The 21,233-nt window shown below is 41.1% G+C and overlaps 1 protein-coding gene across 1 annotated transcript in view; it reads right to left on the bottom strand.

Annotated features, from left to right (window-relative positions):
- Positions 1-21,233, bottom strand: part of LOC122802337 (ras GTPase-activating protein 2-like) — a 1,675,609-nt gene that overhangs the window by 158,090 nt on the left and 1,496,286 nt on the right. The window contains exons 12-13 of the mRNA XM_044071975.1: positions 8,741-8,855; positions 2,389-2,463 (exon numbers count right to left, since the gene is read on the bottom strand). Of these exons, the coding sequence (XP_043927910.1) occupies positions 2,389-2,463; positions 8,741-8,855 (190 nt within the window). The remainder of the gene's footprint in view (positions 1-2,388; positions 2,464-8,740; positions 8,856-21,233) is intronic.

The raw sequence follows: 21,233 nt of genomic DNA, 5'->3' as shown, positions 1-21,233 counted from the left end.
GGCCCAGGCGTCGGTTTTTTAGACATAGATTTAGATTTTGGCCTTAGTTTTCAAGATGGCGTCGGTCTAATATACAAATCTGTAGGCCTGAAAACACCCTCAGAAGCTGGTGCCTGCACAGTGGCTCCGGACCCATCTAAGGTAGAGACATCCACGGGTTCCATAGAGGCCTGTGAATCAGAAGTAGCGGGTATCAGGGGCTGCGAAAGCTCCTCACTGAGTACTGGCGAACTGGCGACTGGCTTAGGAGAAGCATCATTGTTAGTTTTGGACCTCGACGGTCTGTCTCTATCTTTTTCTTTGCATTTCTTAGGTATTCTGGTAGTCGGATTGCTAACCGACGGCATTTCTGGATAATTAAATCTTTAGCCAAAATATTTACAAGCAAAAATATACAGACGTTTAATCATGCGTTGATTAAAGTTAGCACAAAACCGACAGCAAGGCACTTTCTGGTCAGGGCCTAGGCAAGGAATACAGTACAAATGAAAATCCATACGAGGTATTTGCTTCCCACAAGTAATGCAATTATTAACTTTTACTGACATCGGTAAGGAGCAAGAAAAAGTTTCCCCAACGGGGTACTTAGCTTTTAGTTGAAGACTTTGGTTCTGAAACTCGAAAACGAAAATTTTAGGAGTCGGCCGACCGGCACTTGCGAACTGCGTCTGCTTCGGGCACCGCACAGCAAGAAAGACTGATGTAATGGCGTCGGCTGCATGTTTTATATCCCTGATTACCTGACATCATGGATGAAGGGACAGCAACCGATGCAGGACCCAAGACTTTGCTAATCAGGCCGACTGAGGGCAACCTGCCAGCAGATTACCCAAATGTAATGACTGCAACAGTGAAACACTAAGAACATCTGAAATTCTCAATCTCACCCCTAACACTTTTCCCCCATTGCCCCACCCTTACTATGTTTCTAGTAGAAGAAAACAGAGACCCCGTGAAAGACTGCATGGATGGGGACATGTAAATTCTACAAAGACATCACATTTTAACAAAAAAATATTTTCCAGTGGCCTTTTTTAATGGAACTGGAAAGAAAAAAATGTTAAGGTGGTTGAGGAGGTGCCTCTATTTTACAGTGGAAGCTGCATACACTGACACTTAGAAATGTGATGACAAACATGACTCAATTTATCAGAATTTCATAAGAGGTTTAGACACCTAAGAATTTTTTAAATTCATTTTGGTAACTTAGTAGGCCTACCAAATGCATGTACTTTTTAAGGATGACCCACAACCATAATTAAGTAACTAAGAGCGACGCAAATGCAACCTAAGAGAATAAAGCCCAGCACTGTGAGGTACAGTTCACTGGAATCTTACAGTCTCAACTTATGTGATACAAGGTTTATGCATTAGTTACTGACTGAAAAATACCTTGTTTTATTGTTTTTAGCTGCAGACATTTTACAAGTTTTTCAAAGGGTCTGACCAAGTATTCAAGCTCTCAGATGCAGTGCTTCTTCTCATTGCAAACAAGCCAGGAGCTATGTTTTGTTTTGTTTGTTATATCATCTTATTTACTACAATGAGATAAAAAAATAAAAGCAGTTTTGGGGTTACCTACAAAAAAAAAAAGTGAACTCGCGCATAAAACTACAGTGCCAAATGCTATACACAACAAACTTCATTTTTTGACACACTGTGGTGATGAAATTTGCATTCCTCAAGCTGACTAGTTAACTCACTTACCTCCTACTTTTACTGCAAGTCTGTGAGATAAGATTTTCTTTCTTCTTTTTTCTTTTACCCTTACTGCAGCTATCAGTCCTTCCTCGTCAACCCATTTGCTGCCCTCCTTGTAATGAAAGTTAGCCCATCTGTTTCCCAGCCAAGGTAGGAGCCCTGAGAGTCCAGTCCTTCCCACCTGGGCAAAAGAGTTCATTAGCCAATTCATTTCTAACTCTGTCACATGACTCCACCTGCATCTAGGAGCACCCTCCTCTACCCTACAAGTGGTGTGACCCACACTGGTCCAATAGCTGCTATCAGCAATCCCTCAACATTCCTAACCCAGTGGGTCACACCTCCTTCCTCCTCTCAGGATGGGCAAGGTGACATTGGCCTCTCATTCTCACCCTTGTCTTGACCTTTTCAGTGCCTAAGTTGACAGTCAAACCCAGTTAATATAGGGTAAAGTCAGGGTTTTATTCCTCTATGCGATATAGCCAAGGCTAAGATACAGTTTTTCCCGAGTTCATGTTTGAGGCAATACATCTTTCATGACAGACTGAGCCATAGTTTCTTCTCCCAAACTCTAATCTCAAAAAGCAAGAAATACCTGGCAAAGACCACACAAGTTAAAAAAAAAACTACAAGCAATATTTGAAGCAGAAGTGGGTGTCACAAATAACCACACAGTAAATAACAGACCTTATTAGTCTCCAAGTTGTCTCCTTCTTTCAGTCGGATTGGATCAATCTCACAGGGTTTGCTGTTTTCACAGATCTGAAATGGAACATAGAACAATAACCATTCACAGTGAACAGCTGATTGTGGCGGCAAGCAGTCACCTGTAATAACAACCCTCCTCTTACAGTAATTTCATAGACTGGGTTCCCAAGCCTTGCCATCAACAGTTATTATTTTTATGAATTTCTTGTTTGCTCACTGCATTATAACAAAAAGGAAATAAACAGGGCAAACTCTGTGTGATATCATCTTCATTTTGTTAAATGGGAAAGGGTACCTTAGATCAATCACTGTACTCACAAACAGGACCGATTATCAATTGCTGTGAGGCCCCTCCCTTAAAAAAAAAAAAAAAAAAATGAATAGCTCCTAAACGGAAAGATGCCTCATAGTGGAGGGTCAAGCTACATCAAGGTTACTATAGGAAAAAGACCCGTTTATGGGACTAATGGTCTCATTGCTATTAACTACAGCTGACTAACAAGACATTACATCACCTTCTGAAGGAAACAATTAATACAGGAATAACTCTCCAGTTTAAATAGGGCAGAGGGATAGTTACTATGGCTCAGGTGATCAGAGTTCAGCTAGTGGCTACAGCCCCTGCTGGAGCTAACACAGGGGGAAAAAGAATGATGAGGCACTGCCTGTTACCTTTTACAAGGAGGAACATGTAGGGACCTACTGAGGACACAATATCAGACTACAAGTACTTGTGGTGACACCAAGGCTCTGATAAGAGGTCATGCAGAAGTACGTGGACAGGTTGAGGGACTCACATAGGTGTGAACATATCTCTTAAGGTGCCATTACACACCTACCTAGGAGATGTCTGCCCAGTGTATCAGAGGGAGGTAGGACTTAAACAGGAAAACTCCAAATGGCACAGTATGATGGCCCCTAATTCTCAGCCCTGTTCCCCAGTCCTGGGGACATTCACACACCAATGCTGTGAGGTCTTCTTGTTGAGATGGAGAAGACCCACCCAGTGATAGGACAATTCTGAAGTACCTCCCAAACTGTGACAACCTCAGAGAGGAAAACTATGAGGGAAGTCCAGAATTTGAAGTCAGTGGTAGCTGCCAAAAAAAAAAAAAAAAAAAAAAAAAAGAGGAACAAACTTGAACAGCAGTGCACATACATATGAGGTGTTTCCATGCAGCAGCCTCACAAATGTTTTTTTTTACTAAAATATATTTGGTTACATCACTAGGGGAAGATGGTGTGATCACAGAGCATGCCTCCCTTAGTTGGGACATCTGCCTTCAACAAAATCAAACACAGAGGCTCAACCACAGAGGAACTGTTTTTCTGCAAGCCATTCTGATCACACCTTTGTTTCAATACCTAAGCATATATAAGAATGTAAACCCTTGACCTCTATGATCCATTCAACAAAGAAGGATAAATGCAACCTCTTTTTCATGTAGAAAAACTGATCCGCAAAAGCAGATTCCAGTGGCAATCATTACCTAGATCAACAAGCCTGATTATGAACAGCAGTTTATCCTTATGGAAGGATAATCCTTTTCCACTGTGACCTAGCTAATATTATGGCTATGAAGAATCACACAGTAGTGTGAATATCTGTATCCAATTTAAGACCAAAGGTTTTGGTGGGAATCTGAATGAAGCATTAAGAAGCAAGACTCAATAGTGGTATTAACTGTGAGGCTTGTTTGATTTGTAAACTGTTATGCCGTGCTATCTTTTCTAGTGACTGATGACATCTTGTGAATTACAGTAACATGGTGACTGATGACATCTTGTGAATTACAGTAACATGGGACTACATATAGTCTGCAGCAGCTGGGGTGCTGTGTAACTCAAGTATGAAAAGTAAAGTAAACTAATTTTATCTTTGCCATTTGTTCAGGATAGGTTTTGGCTAGATGCCCTACTGTTTAGCATTTGTGATGATGCATGTTGCATTACTTTTGTTTTAGTTAGAATCATAATGCTAAGACTTGTAATACTAATAAAATATTCTGAGTCTGATTTTTTAATTCACTGAGAATTATTTTTACATTTCAACTGCAGGAATTTGAGAGTCAGCATAAAATTAGGGGGAGGTAGTTAGGCAAAGCCTTCTGCACAAGGGTTCTGGAGAGCAACCCCTCTTGTAAAAAGAATGTGATATGAAAAGTAATTTTTGTGTGTCAGAATAATGTCAGTCAAAACACCTTGTATACATTTAGAATATATGTTTTAACAAGTTAGTAGTCTTATTCATGCAGGTTGATGTTTTTCTGCATTTTGGTTTATAAGACATGTAGCAGACAGATATTTGGTCTCAAACATTTTGTATTCAGATCTTAGGGTACAAAACATCAGTACAATACTCCATCTTAGACACCACTGAGAAAACAGCACACCTTACCAGTGTCACAAGAAGACCAGGGCCACATGAGTTTAATCGATCAGACAAGCAATGAGCGCAGCTGAGTTTTGCTGTTCAGTACTGCGGCAGTACCAGCTGTCATGCCTATAACATGTGACTGCAGCGCTCAGGTAATAGAGTGGACCCAATAACTATACATAATGTCCCCATGAGGTCCTTTTCAACAAAAGAGAAAACTCTGTAACAAAGTAATTGTAAAGTACTTGAGGTGCTACAAAGATGACTTGAATCAGAAGACTGATGAAATCTGAGCCAGACATGAAGTTGCAAATAGCACGTGTTGGGAGTACTGAACAATTTTCTCACAGTGAGTGGCATAAGCTCATAGCGACATTACTCATCTTAACAGACACTACCATGGGCTATTTCAGAACTTGATTTGCTGTTGAAAGTGAAAGATAAAAAAACATAAGCAAACTGCTGAAATGTGAAAAGGATACTATGACATCAAACCATTGAAAGGTTTCACTTTAATCACTGTAGCCAGGAAGCCAGTGAGATATGTAATGCAGTTAAAAGTATGCCGTGAACTGTAAATGGTGTGAATGTGGATGAAGCATTAAGAGTTGGACTCATTAGTGGTATTCACAGTGCAGGGTTATCTAAATCCAACATAACAGAAGAGCATTCAAAATAGCATCAACAGCAGCAATGGTACACAGAAATGCACAAAAGTTATGTGAGACACCTGTTGGTATAGCATGTAAAACAGAAATGTAATCAAACAACCAGAAAGGTAAAATATTCTGTTATTGTTGAAATATCATAACCCATAAGACTGCCTTCAAAGAAATAACAGTGTGAAGTTGATGAACACACAATTAGCATGTTTCAAAAAAATGCAGTCCCAAATAAAGAGTTTGTTTATATACACACACACACACATTTTTGTGAAAAAATACAAAAGTTCATTAAAGTGGAAACTTAATTCCCAGTGTTAAAGGACAAAAGAAAAACAGTCATTTATATCTTCTCCTCGGCTGACTAAGATATTTGTAGTAAAACAAACCACAAAATTCAATGTTAAAGCATAAACAGGTTAGAATGTCAGTACTGGTTCAGAATATGGCTAAAGTATGCAATAAACCTCAAAATAAAGAGCTGCCTCTAGCTGAGGTGAAACAAGATGGTCCTGCTTTACATGAGGGGAACTGGTTATTGAAATCTGCGTTAAACTGCAAACAATCAATCACAGTGAGCTGAATGAATTAAAACACAAAGTACTGATGGAAATGTACTCTTATCTGCTTTGTGAGGAACTTGGTACACTGACTGCAAAGTCATCAACTTGGTGAAGCCAAATGTTTCTCCAAAGGTCTGAAAAAGTAATCTTCGGCCATTTGAAGTGAGACAGTTATTAGACAGCAAGAATGAAAAGAGAAAATGTCATCAGTTCAGGGAAGCACAGTACCTACTGTTCAATTCATCTGTGTAGTAACAGTTTAAGTTAACAGAAAACCAAACTATTAACATGGAAATACATCCTCTACCAAGAATGGACGAATTTACTGGTCAGGGTGAAACTGTGCTCCTTAAAACCAATTCAGCATCAGCTCATCAAAAAGTATTGCTTGATGACAATTGTTAAGAAATGCATAACCATAAATAAACAGAGGTTTATTTGTACAAAATGGATTATAGTTTGTAACTACTACTGCATACTCCATTTTCCGCATAATTACAGAAAAACTATTGTGGATTTGAAAGAGGTGGTGTACATGGATTATTTAACAGTCACTGGAACCAAGACCTTTGGTAACATTTTTTTTTGCCTTTCTCTGTTTCCTGCTGACAATCATCTGTACAGCCCCAGACACCTATGGTCCGTTGCTTACACTAGCACGGCAGACTCTTCATACATTGTGTGATTTAGAATATTATAAGGAGAGACCTAGTTCTTATGCTTCTTGAATTTTTTTTTTCACAGAGAAAATATATTTTCACTAAACTGTAAAGACAACTCCAGTTTTCTTGTCTGCAATAAAGAAATTCCAACAGTACTTTTCGTCTAGAAGAATGAAGTTGATTACAGACTGTAAACAGTTGCAAACAGTGTTTGGTGATCGCAAGTCTGTTCAGCACAGCAGCTGCAAATCCACACATGAGCTATAATTTTCAGATTGAATACAGAATGTCTAACAGACATGGAAATGCTGATGACCTGTATAGAATGCCATTACCAGAAACTACTGGGAAAGTAACTGAAGGAATTTTAAACACATGGAAATAGTTTTACAGAAGATTATCTCCAAGATATTTCAGTGAAAGCAAAAATAGCAGCACGCACAGCTAGAACCGACAGAACTATCACAAGTGTTAAGCTTTGTGATGTATAGCTGGTCTCAGAATGAACGACAACTTTAAAGTATAATAAAAAGGAAGATCTGAACTTTCTGTAGAGAAAAGTTGTACCCTTTGCTTGGGTGGCAAAAGCCAGGGTACCTTTTTGGCTAGGCTTGTATAGGCCCCAGGGCCGATAGCCTAGTACCTACCTATGAACCTTTAGGGGACCAAAGGCATTTTTTTTTCAAATAGAGATAAACAGTGGGAAAATTACACATTTATCAGAAGCTGTTAAACCAAAGTTCCTGAGAAGAAAGTTTGTTTTGTGGCCAAAACCAGATGAAATATCCACATCTCTTTCTCTTTGCTATCAGTTCTCATGTGCAATTCCTTCTAAACAGACAGTTCTGGTTGCTGTCCATTACACTCCTCTCCACTGAAACTGCCTTCAAGACCATCTCCACATTCATTTTTATGTCTTCTCTCCACATTTATTTTAAGACTATGAACATTTTCAATTTCTGCATCTTTCTCTGTCAGTTCACCTGATGCAGTGATACATATGAACATTTGAATATGTTAGAGAGATTTGGCTACAGAATTTCGGTGATATCATCAGGTCAGGAGTGAAGAAGGAGAAAGGAGAAATGAGATAAAAAGGCAGCCCAAATATGAAAAGGGTTAAGGCTGTGTGGCCAAAAACAGCAAGAATTAGATGCAAAGGAGGGCATCAGCGTGGATTATACGCAAGGTACGAGGATCTACTGGTTTAATGGATGAGGAGAGAAGGAGGAAGCCTAGATTCTCAAGTAGGTGCATGCTAGATATGAAATGTACATGTCTTACACCATCAGAGCTAGGAACTTGTGCTTGACTTTATCAATCTGAGTTCATACTATAGCCTCCAGGAAGCACATGTGGAAAAATGCACATGCACAGTAGAAGGCACAGTAGGCTTTGATTTAACATACACACGTACATTAGGTCCCAGGCAAGGGGTAACAGTTGAAAATAGATCAAAGGAACATTCACAGCCACCAGGAAGCTCGACTCCCCTGTCAACCTGGACATCAAAAAAGGAAGGCACTACATGACTAATCACCCTAAAAGGGAGACTCCCCCAACAAAGGGTGATGAGATGTTCTACTATATCAAAATTCTGTATGAACACTGGGTCCAAAAAGGGTGAACACTGAAGAGGGAAGGAAGTTCATCCTGACCTTGAGATGATTATCAAGCATGGTCTTGTTAATTCCTAAAGCAGTGTTGATACATGCCCAAAAGAATGAGTATGAGACTTCACATGGGCTTTGCAGAACTCTGACTGTTTGCAGAATCTTGACTGCTTACTCCCAATCAGTTATCATGTTATGTAAATATATCTGTGCCTGCATGTTTGCTCAAACAGGCACACACACTCAAGCTTACACTCACTTGCATGCACACTACAGAGTCTCAGTAAACTCCTTTGATGTCATGAGATTAGCAGTATTACAACAAAATCAAGCCCTGGAACCAGCATGCTGGCACAAAAAAAAAGCAGAATCCCTGTCTTGTGAATCAGCCAAGAAAACCATTTGAAATGAAGTTTGCACAGTTAGCAGCCAGCCTCTGTGACTTTTTACATACCTCATCTATAATGGACTTCAAAGTAACTTTCAAGTAGTGCTTTCCAACAATTTTCATCATTTCATCAATGCAACGGGTAGCCATTGAATTCCCTCTAAAAATCGTGTTTGCTTCTCTGAAACACAAAAGCACAACAAAGTACACTTGAGCTATAATCTGTAAAGCTAAAAACAGTCAAACCTCTGATTTTATTCCAAAAATCTCATTGTACAAGTATGCAAAAAATCATTTGGAGCTTTAGTTGTGTTTAAATTATTTTTCACACTTTTTATATATCTTTCTTTACCAAAAGTGTTCTCCAGAACAACTATTTTTAATTTCTTCAAAAGTCATAATAATTTCTACAAATAGCATGTGTTAAAGCCAAAAACATTATTAAATACTTGCTGTCCATTAAGGATACAACAATAAGAAGCCCCTCAAACTGTAACATCAACTGGACAACATACTTTACTAATGATTAGAACAGTTGTAGAAGTCAAGGCTTATTATTTCACAACTCCAAGGATGCTTATTTATTTATTTTTGCAGATCAACTACAACATAAACCAGACTGTGTTAAAAGTTTTAAAATAAACAAACCAACATTCACAGTGGAATGATCCTTTAAGTCCAAGAAACAATTTACTCATTCTACAGATACATACAGCTTTATGAGAATGTTAGCAACCTTTAACAGAGTTTGAAAATGGATACTCTTGACAAAGAACAGCAAATGTACTCCGCACGTAAGGCAGGTGCAAAGAACCAAAACAGGCAAACTGAATTTAAACACGGTTCATCACCAAGTGAGTGAAAAAATACATTTATTAAAGAGAAATTCAAACCGGTTTCGGCTACTTAGCCTTCCTAAGTGAACGTCATTCCTCATTCAGAAAACCTAATGTATATCCCACCAACAATTAACCAATTCCACAGTCAGTAATTCCTTAAAGGGACAGTAATATATTCCATAATATATATCACTAGTTCTATATTGAACTAAAGTAAACTCTGAAAAATACATACCAATGAAATAAAATAAAAAGTGAAATAAATAAAAAGATGGAAATAATATATATTCACTATTCACTATTCACAGTTACTATTAGTGAAGAAGGAATTGAAAGCATTGGCATGAAACTGCCAATGCTTTCAATTCCTTCTTCACTAATACTATCAATTCTCTGGCCTCTCACCTTTCCTTTGACAATTCTAGCATACCTGCTCAAGCAGCTTCTATTCAACCTACCTTCACTCTACAACCTATCTCTACCACCTTCATCCAAAAATGCATCCAAAAACTTAAACCGTGTACCCCATCAGCTGACCAACTTCCATCTGAATACCTCCAAAAAGCAGCTAAGGTTATAGCCTATCCCATATCCATCCTTATCAATAGAACTATTAATGAAGGTACCATACCTGACATCTGGAAGATCTCACACATTATACCCCTACATAAAGGAGGTAACTCCAATGAATACTCTAATTACAGGCCTATAGCACTCTTATCTCCCCTAGCTAAAATCATGGAAAAATGTGTCCACTACCAACTAATGAACTACTTAACTAAAAATAACATTCTAACTCCCTGTCAACACGGCTTCAGGCCTTTTCACAGTACTACCACTGCTCTTCTTTCCTTTACTGATTTCATAAACACAAACCGCAATAATAACATTCTTTCTTCTGCACTCTTTATTGACCTGTCCAAAGCCTTTGACATGGTTAACCACCCCCTCCTCATAAAATTCCTAGAATCTCTTGCTTTAGAACCTAAAGCTATCCTTTGGTTTACTTCCTATCTCACTAACAGGAAACAGGCAGTCCTCTGGGAAAACAAACTCTCCTCTCTCCTTCCAATTTCTCTTGGTGTCCCACAAGGCTCTATTCTTGGACCTCTCCTTTTCTCCCTCTTTATAAATGACCTACAAGCAGCTATTCCATAAGCTACTTGCATACAATACGCTGATGACTCCACTCTTATTTGCTCAGCTAAAAACATTCCAGAGCTACAAACTATTACTCAAAATGTATTCCATACAGTAGAAGCATGGTTCTTAAAACGCTGCCTACTCTTAAATGCTAAAAAACAAAACTCCTCCTCTTTAAACCTACTACTAGATCCCCCACTTTAGATTTCTCTATCTCATCTATTAATGGCACCCTCATATCAGCTGACTCCACTACCAAACTGCTAGGTGTCATGATTGACAACAACCTTACCTATGATTGTCACATCAATAATACCATTAAAACTGTAAACAGAAAACTGGGCTCCCTCTACAGAATTAGAACATTCTTAACCCCTGCAGCCAAAGCTACTCTTGCCCACTCTCACCTTATTTCAACTCTTCTCTATGCCTCACCAATTTACACTAACCTGAAGAAAAACAATCTCTCAAAATTGGCTAACACATATAATAGTATTGCTAGATTTGTGACTGGTAATCAATTTAGAACTCACCACTGCCTGAACCTTCAACAACTTCACTGGCTTGAATTAGAAAATATGTTGCTTCTTTCCCAACTCTCCTTTGTCCATAGAGCTCTCTATCAACCTAATAACACTCCTGTACTTTCCAAACTTCTGACCCCTACTCTAACCTGAACTCACTTTGTTCCTCCAGTAAACTACTAGTAACTTTAACTAAATCCAACAACCTTGCTGGTGACTCCCTCTTCTCTAACGCCCTTGGTAAACACTGGAATCAACTTCCTACTGAACTTACTTCTATTCCAACTCCTATTCTGTTCAAACAAAAACTCAGAACCTACCTTAAAAATCAATGGTTATGTCCCTGCTGTAACCCCGACTAGATCTCCCTATAACCACCTCTACTCCTCCCTCTCCTTCCTCCTTCTTTTCTTCTACTAGCTTTACGACCATCACTTGATAAGCGCTAACTCTCTAATATCCTTCTCCTCCTTTAGTTGCATTTTCTTTTACTGAAAGTATAGATTTTACTGATCTACTTTCTGTATATTTCTCTTTTCTCTTTTACTCTCCTTATATAACCTTCCTATAAAATAATGTGAAATAAGCTTAAACTTTATTTTTATTGTGTGAGAATGAGGAATCCTATCATACTATGTTATGTTAATATTAAATCCTATGATGTCTTCCTGCATATCTGCATATCCCCCCTCCTTCTCCTTTTTACCTCGTTCATTTTTTGTATATTATGTAACTGTGTTTATATCTATGTGGAGCTTTTCTCCCCGGGCCTCTACTGAAAATGGAAATATATCCAGTTAGAATAGCCCAGTTAACAAATGTAAAATAAAATAAATAAAAATAAAAAATAAATATATACACAAACAATATAAAATGAATAAACACAAATGGTGAAAACAAAGCCCCTTAGTTATCCATCTTTTTTTCATGTCATTCAAAATCCTGTGCCAACCCAATTTTTGAGATCTATTTTCCAGCAAGAATACTAAACTTGTGTACCAGATTAGACATTCTGCCAACTGCGGGAAGGACTGGGTGGTATATTTGGCCACCTGCTCCTGTTCCGCATTTTATGTTGGCCAAACATCTAGGCCTTTCAGAATTAGAATGTCTGAACATTTAGGGGATATCAGGAATCAACGTTCAACTAATGCACTCTACAGACATGTTTGTGTACACAAATCTGCCAAATTTAATTTTTTGTATTATTGACAAAATATGGGGTGATAGATCTCAAAAATTGGGTTGGTACAGGATTTTGAATGACATGGAAAAAAGATGGATAACTAAGTCAGGGGCTTTGTTTTCACCAGGTCTTATGTTTTTAGCCCCTCTGAGGTATTACTTGAGCAAAGGATTAGAAAAAAATGGTGGATCCGTGTTGTAATGAGCAGAGACAGCTGAGGCGTGGATCTTGATGGATGAAAAAGAGAGGCCCTTGTCCAGCATCTCAGTTAAGTATTGCAGTATCTGAGGAATGTTTGGGACAAGAGGGTCAAGGCTGTGTGCTTGGTTCCAGGCACAGAATCTCTTCCATTTATCTGAGTATGCTTTCCTGGTGCTAGGCCTTCTGGCCTCCAGAATGACATCCATAACAGCTTTGAAGAGAGCCATTGTTTGCTTGGCTAAGGAATTTTCCATGCAGCTAGATTTAAGGTCTTTAGCTGGCTGTGAAGTATCTGACTGTTGTGTTGTGTCAGCAGCTGTGGGATATGAGGCAAGATCCAGGGTGGTTCTTGTGTTAAGTTCTTTAAGATTGGGTACCAGTGCTGGCGTGGCCAGTCTGGTGCAATCAGGATCATTTTTGGCTCTTCCTGCCTGGCTTTTATGAGTACCTTTGGAAGGAGAGGTAAAGGAGGGAAGACGTATACTTGTAGTTTTTTCCAGCTGAATGAGAGGTCATCCACTTTCCATGCTTGTGGATGGTAGCTCCTTGTGCAGAACTTCTGTAATTGGCAGTTCTTTGGGGAAGCTAACAGATCTATGTCCGGGTTCCACTATTTTTGTGTTATAATTATGAATATTTGTGGGTTCAGTTCCCATTCGTGTGGGTTCATAATGTTTCTGCTTAGGTCGTCTGCCAGCGTGTTTTTCTCTCCTGGCAGGAATTGTGCTTGCAGATGAACTTGGTAGTTTAGAGCTGTGTTCCACAAGGTCATGGCTTGTCTGCAGAGGGGGTAGGAGTGTGTGCCCCCTTGCTTGTTTATGTACCACATAACTGTGGTGTTGTCTGTCTTTAGTAGTAATTGCCCTGGATGCAGTAGGTCCTTGAAAGCTATAATAGCATTTTGTGCAGCTAGCATCTCTTTTTGATTGATGTGGAGATGTCTTTGCTCTGTGGGCCACTCACACTGGATACATTTTCCTGCCATGTGTGCTCCCCAGGCGTAATCCGATGCATCTGTTGTCAGTGCTTGCCTGGCTGTGGGTTGAGTGAAAGGCTGTCCCTTGTTGAGGTGACAAGCTTGTGCCCACCATCGAAACTCCTGTTGTAGGCAAGGAATTAGTGGTATAACTGTTTCCAAACTTTGACAGTGTTGAGACCATACACTCTTTAGGTACCATTGTAGTTTCCTCATACGCAGTCTGGCATATGGAATTAGTAGTATGCAAGATGCCATGTAGCCCAAGGCCTGCAGATTTTTTCTTGCAGGGAGTTGGATCTTTGTTGCCATTAATTGAAAATATTGACTCAGTTGTCCTTGCTTGTCTGGCATGAGATAAGCCATCTGGGCCGTTGTGTTCAAGCTGACACCCAGGAATATTATCGGTTGTGAGGGCACTAGTTTTGATTTCTTTTTGTTTACTGTGTACCCCAGGCAACTTAACTTTTTTACGTACGCCAGATGCTTTAGTAGAATGTTCTTGCTCTCTGCTTGAATCAGGCAGTCATCCAAGTATGGATAAATTTGAATTCCTTTTTGCCTACAAAATGCAATTACTGGTGCCAGGCACATTGTGAAGACCCTGGACACAGTAGATAAGCCAAAGGGCAGTGCAGAGAATTGATAATGCATTGAACCAGCTAGAAATCTGAGGTATCTTCTGCAGTTTTGTCTGATAGGGACATGCAGCTATGCCTCTTTGAAGTCCAATGTCACGATCCAAGCTTTCTTGCCCGGCATGGGAAGAAGCTGCTGTAGTGTCAACATCTTGAATTTCGGTACATCCAGGTAAGTGTTTAATGTAGAAATGTCCAGAGTGGGTCTCCAGGCTTTGTCCTTTCTGGGAACCAGAAAGAGTCTTGAGTAAAATCCTTGTCCTTGTTTCTGTGGTGGTACCTTTTGCATAGCTCTCATGTCCATGAGTGCTGTAATTTGTCTTTAAGCCTCTGCCCATTGATTTGGTGGCAGATTTGGCGTTCCTTTTAGACTTGGCAGGGTGTGGAAATGGAACCTGTAACCTTGAGATACAATGGTGAGAACCCATTTGTCTTTGGTGATGCAATGCCAGTTGTGATAGAAAAGTGCCAGTTTTCCTCCTAAGGGGGCTGCCAAGAGAGAGCTGTTTGGCAGCTGTAGTGGAAAGTCATTGAGTCTTGTTTTTTATAAGATTGATGCCTGTCTTTTCCTTCTTTCTGGCCTGGTGTGCCCCACTGTCGAGGCCTGTAAGGGCCTGGTGTCTGACCTCTACCTCTTGGACGTATGTATCTGCCCCTTTGAGGTCTGTCTGTGACTGGAAATGACCAATTCTTTGTTGGCCAATTTCTGCTAAAACGAGGAGGCTGAACCTGTAAGAAATCTTATACCGTTTGCATAGATTTTGCCTTATCCTCCATCTTCTTTAATACCTCCTCTGCCTTAACTCCAAACAGCACATCCCGCTGCAAAGGTGCATCCAATAATTTTACCTTAACATGATCTGGTAATGTATGTTCTTTTAACCAAGCATGCCTTCTAATGACAGAGCCTGTAACTGCTGCTCTACAGGAGGCCTCTACGGAGTCAAACCCACATTGCAAAGTATGTTTTCCCACTTGTTCAGCAGCATGCAATAAATCCTGCATTTCTTTTAAGTTAGGAGGATCTGAATCTGTAAACATCTTTTGTTTCAACTGAGACATCAAAAATTGCTGATATTTTATCATGTGAAACTGGCAATTCAAGGCTCTCATTGCTAAAGTTGCAGACGTATATATACCTTCTTTCCCCATCTGTCTAAAGCTCTGGAATCTCTATCAGAGGGAACTGGGTTTTTTGCTGATGAAACCTTAATCCCTTTGGGTCCCTGAGAAATAGTTTCAGGGTCAGCAACAGGGCTTTTGTACAGAAACTTGTGAGAGGCAGGGACTCTGTAATATCTATCTGGTTTAACTGGGGCTGGGGGTAAGGAGTCAGGGTTCAAACTGGATTCAGTGTACACATCAATCCACAATGTCAAGAAAGTACAGTTGTGTACACCTACCATAAATGTAGATGTTCGAGTGTCTTCACTGTTGCAGTCATGACTGTAGGGTTCTCCCCTGCCGGCAGGCAGTCCTCGATCGGCCAGAATCCCAAAGTCTGGGTCCGGCGTCGGCTGTTCAACCATGCTCCCTGACGTCAGAGCGCCAGGAGTACAAAGCTGACAGCCGACGCCATGTTCTCCAGTTTTTCTTGCCCCAGATGTCAGGAGTCCCAAAATGAGAAAGGTCCCATATCTTTTGCAAATACACCTCAGAAGAATGGTGAAAAAAGGAACCACACAAAAGTAAAAATAAGAGGGGACAGGAGGGAGGGAAACCCAGACTGCAACAGTGAAGACACTCGAACATCTACATTTATGGTAGGTGTACACAACTGTACTATGTTCATCATGTTTCACTGTTGCAGTCATGACTGTAGGGTAGAATCCCAAAGCAGAATGAAAGGGAGGTGGTCATAAAGTAGAAGGGGCGGCTAAAAGGCCCTGCAAGACTGCAGAAGCAAAGCCTGCCCTAGACTTAGAGTAGAGAGGTAGATTGTAGTGCTTTGAAAAAGTATGCACTGAACTCCAAGTTGCAGCTTCCAAAATGTCTTTGGTAGGAACTCCCCTGAGGAAGGCAGCAGAAGTGGCAGCAGCTCTGGTGGAATGAGTCCATATACTCCCTGGGATTTGCTTTCCATGGTGTGAATAACAAAATCCGATTCCATGAGCAATCCATTTAGAAATGGTCTGTTCTGAAATGGCTTTACCTTGGGAACTTGAAGCATAAGAAACAAACAATTGCTCTGATTTTCTGATGTCCTTGGTTCTGTCCAGGTAAAAACGTAGTTGTCTGTGTACATCCAAGGAATGTAAGATCCTTTCCCCTTTATTTTGAGGAGTGGGGAAAAAAGTTGGCAAGTGGATAGTTTGATTTAAAGCCACTTTGGAAACCACCTTAGGCATGAATGTAGGATTAGTCCTCAAAGACACCCTGTCGATGAAAAATAATATAAGGTTCCACAGCCATAAGAGCTTGCAACTCTGAAACTCTCCTGGCAGAGGTCAGGGCTAACAGGATGGCGGTTTTCCAAGATAAAAACTTGATGTCAGAAGAGGCAGCAGGCTCAAAAGGAGGTAAGGTGAGCTTTTCCAAAACATAGTTGAGGTCCCAAGCAGGAATGGAAGGAGATCTAGGAGGTCTTAAGTTCTTAGCTCCTCTGAGAAACTGTCTCATGAGCTGGTGGGAAAAGATTGGAGGGTCTGTATTATAATGAGCGGAAATAGCAGAGGCATGAATCTTAATGGAAGAGAAAGAGAGACCCTTATGTAAGAGATCTGTCAGGTAAAGTAAAATCAAACGAATGTTCGGAAGAAGAGGATCAGAATCCTAAGCCTGCATCCAGGAACAAAATCTTTTCCATTTTCCTGCATAAGATTTTCTAGTGCTAGGACATCTGGCTTCTAAGATGACATCCATAACCTACTTGGGTAGGAGAGAAGGAATCAAAGGCCCTGGATTAACCAGGCTGCCAGGCTGAGAGTGCTGACATGGGAGTGTAGAACCTGACCCTGATGTTGGGACAGAAGGGTCGGAATCTGTGGTAAGACCCAAGGGGGCTCCAGACATAGGTTTTTCAGAGTGGGGTACCAAAACTGTCGAGGCCAATTTGAGGCCAACAAGATTATCATCTTGGGCTTGTCCTGTTTGATCTTTAATAATACCCGTGGAAGAAGAGGAAGAGGCGGAAAGGCATATCCAGAGAGGTTTCTCCAACTGAATGATAGTGCATCCACTTTCCAAGCTTGTTCGTGGAAAGTCCTGGTGCAAAAATTCTGTAGTTGATGATTGAGATGGGATGCAAAGAGGTGTATGTGAGGACATCCCCAGACTGCTATCATCCTGAATATTTCGGTGTCCAGCATCCATTCGTGTGGATCCGAAAGGTTTCTGCTCAGACCGTCTGCCAGGAAGTTTTGCTTCCCTGGTAGAAACTGAGCTTGAAGGTCCAGATTGCAAGCTAGAGCTGTGTTCCATAGATCCATGGCTAGTCTGCAAAGGGGGTAGGAATGTCATCCCCCTTGCTTGTTTATGTACCACATAACTGTGGTGTTGTCTGTCCGTATCAGTAGTTGTCCTGGTTGTAGAAGATTCCTGAAGGCCATTAGAGCTTTCTGAACGGCTAACATTTCCTTTAAATTGATATGCAGGTGCTTCTGATCCTTTGTCCAAAGGCCCTGCAGACAGTTGCCCTGAAAATGGGCTCCCCAAGCATAATACGAGGCGTCCGTGGTTAGAATCTGAGTGGCAAGAGGCAGACAGAAGGGTTTCCCTTTGTTTAGAGTACATGCCTTGGACCACCAAAGGAATTCCTTTTGAAGACAAGGCAGGACGGAGATCAGTATGTCTAAACTGTGGCAATGCTGAGACCATACACTTTTTAGGTACCACTGTATTTTCCTCATGTGTAGTCTTGCATATGGTACGAGAAGGATGCAGGAGGCCATGTAACCCAAAGCCTGCAGGAATCTCCTTGCAGATAGCTGAGTTAGAGTTGCCAAGGTTTTGAAAGTTGAAGCCAGCAGAAACTGTTTTTCGTATGTCAGAAATGCCATCTGGGTTGTTGTGTTTAAAGAAGCGCCCAGAAAAATTATCTGTTGTGAGGGTGTCAAATTTGACTTTTTTATGTTTACAGTGAATCCCAGGAACTTGAGGAGATCCTGAACAAACCGTAGATGCTGGAGTAAGACCTCCTTGCTGTCTGCCTGAATAAGACAGTTGTCCAGATAAGGGTAAATTTGAATTCCCTTGAGTTTGCAGTAAGCTACTACTGGAGCCAGGCATTTGGTGAAGACCCTGGGCGCAGTAGACAATCCAAAGGGCAGCGCAGAGAATTGAAAGTGCCTCGATCCGGCCTTGAACCTGAGGTATTTTCTGTGTTCCTGCCTGATGGGAATGTGTAACTATGCCTCCTTTAAATCCAAAGTTACCATCCATGCATTTTTGGACATCACTGGAAGTAGCTGCTGTAGAGTAAGCATCTTGAATTTTGGAATCTCTAGAAAGGTGTTCAAGACTGATAGATCCAGAATGGGTCTCCATGAGTTTTGCTTCCTGGGGACTAGAAAGAGCCTTGAGTAAAAACCTTGTCCCATCTCTGAAAGAGGAACTAGTTCTATGGCTTTCATAGCCAAAAGAGCTTCCACCTGGTTTAAGGCCTCTGTCCATTGATGTTTTGGAAGGTCTGGCCATCCACTTGGCCTTGGCAGGGTATGAAAATGGAATTTGTAACCTCTTGAAACCACATCCAGAACCCACTTGTCTTGGGTTATATGAGTCCAATTTTGATGAAAAAGAGAAAGTTTTCCTCCGAGAGGGGCTTCCAGGCAAGAAGTTCCTGCAGCCCAACAGAGGGAGTCATTGAGTCCATTTCCTATGAGTTTGTGACCTGTCCTGTCCTCTCCTCCCCTAGGGGTGGAAGCAGTCCACTGTCTTGGTCTATAAGAAGCTTGTGTTTGAGGCCTTCCTCGGGAGCGTCTATATCTACCCCTCTGAGGCCTGTCTGAATTGGGAAAGGACCAATTTTTTTGTAGGCCAATTCCTGCTAAATCTGGGTGGCTGTACTTGTAAGAAATCTTTAACTGTTTGCATGGATTTCACCTTGTCCTCCATCTTTTTAATCACCTCTTCAGCTTTTGATCCAAACAAAACATTATGCTGAACAGGAGCATCCAATAATTTAGTTTTACTTGTTCTGGCAAATTTTGTTCCTTTAACCATGCATGCCTTCTAATAACTGTGCCAGAGGCAGCAGACCTACAAGAAGCCTCCAAGGCATCAAATCCACAGTGTAAACCATGCTTCCCAACTTGTTCAGTGGCATGCAGTAAGTCATGTAATTCCTTATCATCTGCACAGGCAGAAATGGAAGTAAGCTTTTGTTTTAAAACAGACAAGAGAAATTGCTGGTACGTCAGCATATGAAACTGACAGTTTAAAGCCCTAATAGATAAAGTAGCAGAAGTGTACACTTTTTTGCCCCATCTTTCTAAAGATCTAGAATCCTTCTCAGTGGGAATGGGGTTTTTAGCAGTAGCGGCCTTAACTCCCTTAGGACCCTGAAAAATGGTTTCAGGGTCAGCAGTAGGGTTCTTGTATAAAAACTGGTGGGAATCAGGAACCCTGTAATATCTATCAGGCTTAATAGGAGCAGGAGGAAAAGAGTCAGGGGTTAAGTTAGCCTCCGAAAAAGCATCATCCACAATATCCAAAACAGGAGGAATAGCCAGGGGTCTATGTTGGGGAAGAAGAAAATCCCTTAGTCTTTTCTTAGATTCCGAATACTCCTGTCCTTCCCAGTGGAAATGTTCCCTCATTTCATGTAAAGTTTCCCCAAAAGAGAAATCCTCAGGGGGAGAAGCTGAAGGAATGGATTCCTCAGCATCAGAATCCTCATAAGGAGGGAAAGAATATTCCTGGTCAGAAGAAGAAACTGAAGAAACAGAAGCCTGATCAGAGGAATCATAATAAACTTCCTGCCTTGGCCTTTTATCTGGAGGGGGATGTGAACCCCTAATCATAGTAAGTAAATCCTCCGCCATCTTAAGTAACTGTTTCTGTGACTTGGGAGCCGGTTCAGAAGAGGCCTGTGTTGCAGTCTTTGATTTGGAAGGAGTCTTTGCCTTTGTCTTTGGCTTTGCCTTTATTAGAAGCTGAGTAGTCCTGAAAACCCCTTCGGAAGCCGGTACCTGCACAGTGGCTCCGGACCCATCCAAAGGAGCATTGTCCGTAGGTCCTGCAATAGAAATATTCAAAGGCCTAGTTGGCTCCTCGTGGGAGTCCGTTTTGGCCATCGGTTCCAAAATGGCCGACGACAGGGGCTGCAAAAGCACCTCACTGATGACGGCCGAACCTGAAGCTGGCTCCGCTAGTGCGATATCGTCAGATTTGGACCTCGGAGGCCTGTCTTTGTCCTTGCGTCGTTTGTGAACTCTGGTAGCCGGAACCATATCCGACGACATTTTGTAGTTAAAACGCCTACCGAAGTAATGAAATGCAAAATCGTACCTTCGTTTAATTGTACGTTGATTGAATCTAGCACAAAACCAACAACTAGCTACGTCGTGGTCAGGGCCTAAGCAAGGAATACAGTAAGAATGAAAATCCTTATGAGGTATTTGCTTCCCACATGAAATACAATTATTAACTTTTTCTGAAATCGGACTGGAGCAAGAAAAAGTTTCCCCAATGGGGTACTTAGCTTTGAGTGGAGAAGAAAGTCTTCGGACTGAAGTTTTTCATTACAAATTGTCAGGAGTCAGCAGACCGGCACTTGCAAACTGCTATCACCGCACGGCAAGAAAGACTGGAGAACATGGCGTCGGCTGTCAGCTTTGTACTCCTGGCGCTCTGATGTCAGGCAGCATGGTTTAACAGCCGACGCCGGACCCAGACTTTGGGATTCTGGCCGACCGAGGACTGCCTGCCGGCATGGGAGAACCCTACAGTCATGACTGCAGCAGTGAAACACGAACATCTGGCGTGATAGCAAGGGGTCTGTGTTGAGGCAATAAAAGGAAGTCTCTGAGCCTTTTCTTGGATTCTGAATAATCCTGACCTTCCCAATGGAAATGCTCCCTCATGGTATGTAAGGTCTCCCCAAAGGAATA

Source organism: Protopterus annectens, chromosome 5.part0 (assembly GCF_019279795.1).
Source record: "Protopterus annectens isolate FY-2018-M chromosome 5.part0, PAN1.0, whole genome shotgun sequence".
NCBI classification, from domain to species: Eukaryota; Metazoa; Chordata; order Ceratodontiformes; family Protopteridae; genus Protopterus; species Protopterus annectens.
Note: the sequence above shows the minus strand (reverse complement) of the source record. Positions and strands in the feature narration are given on the sequence as shown.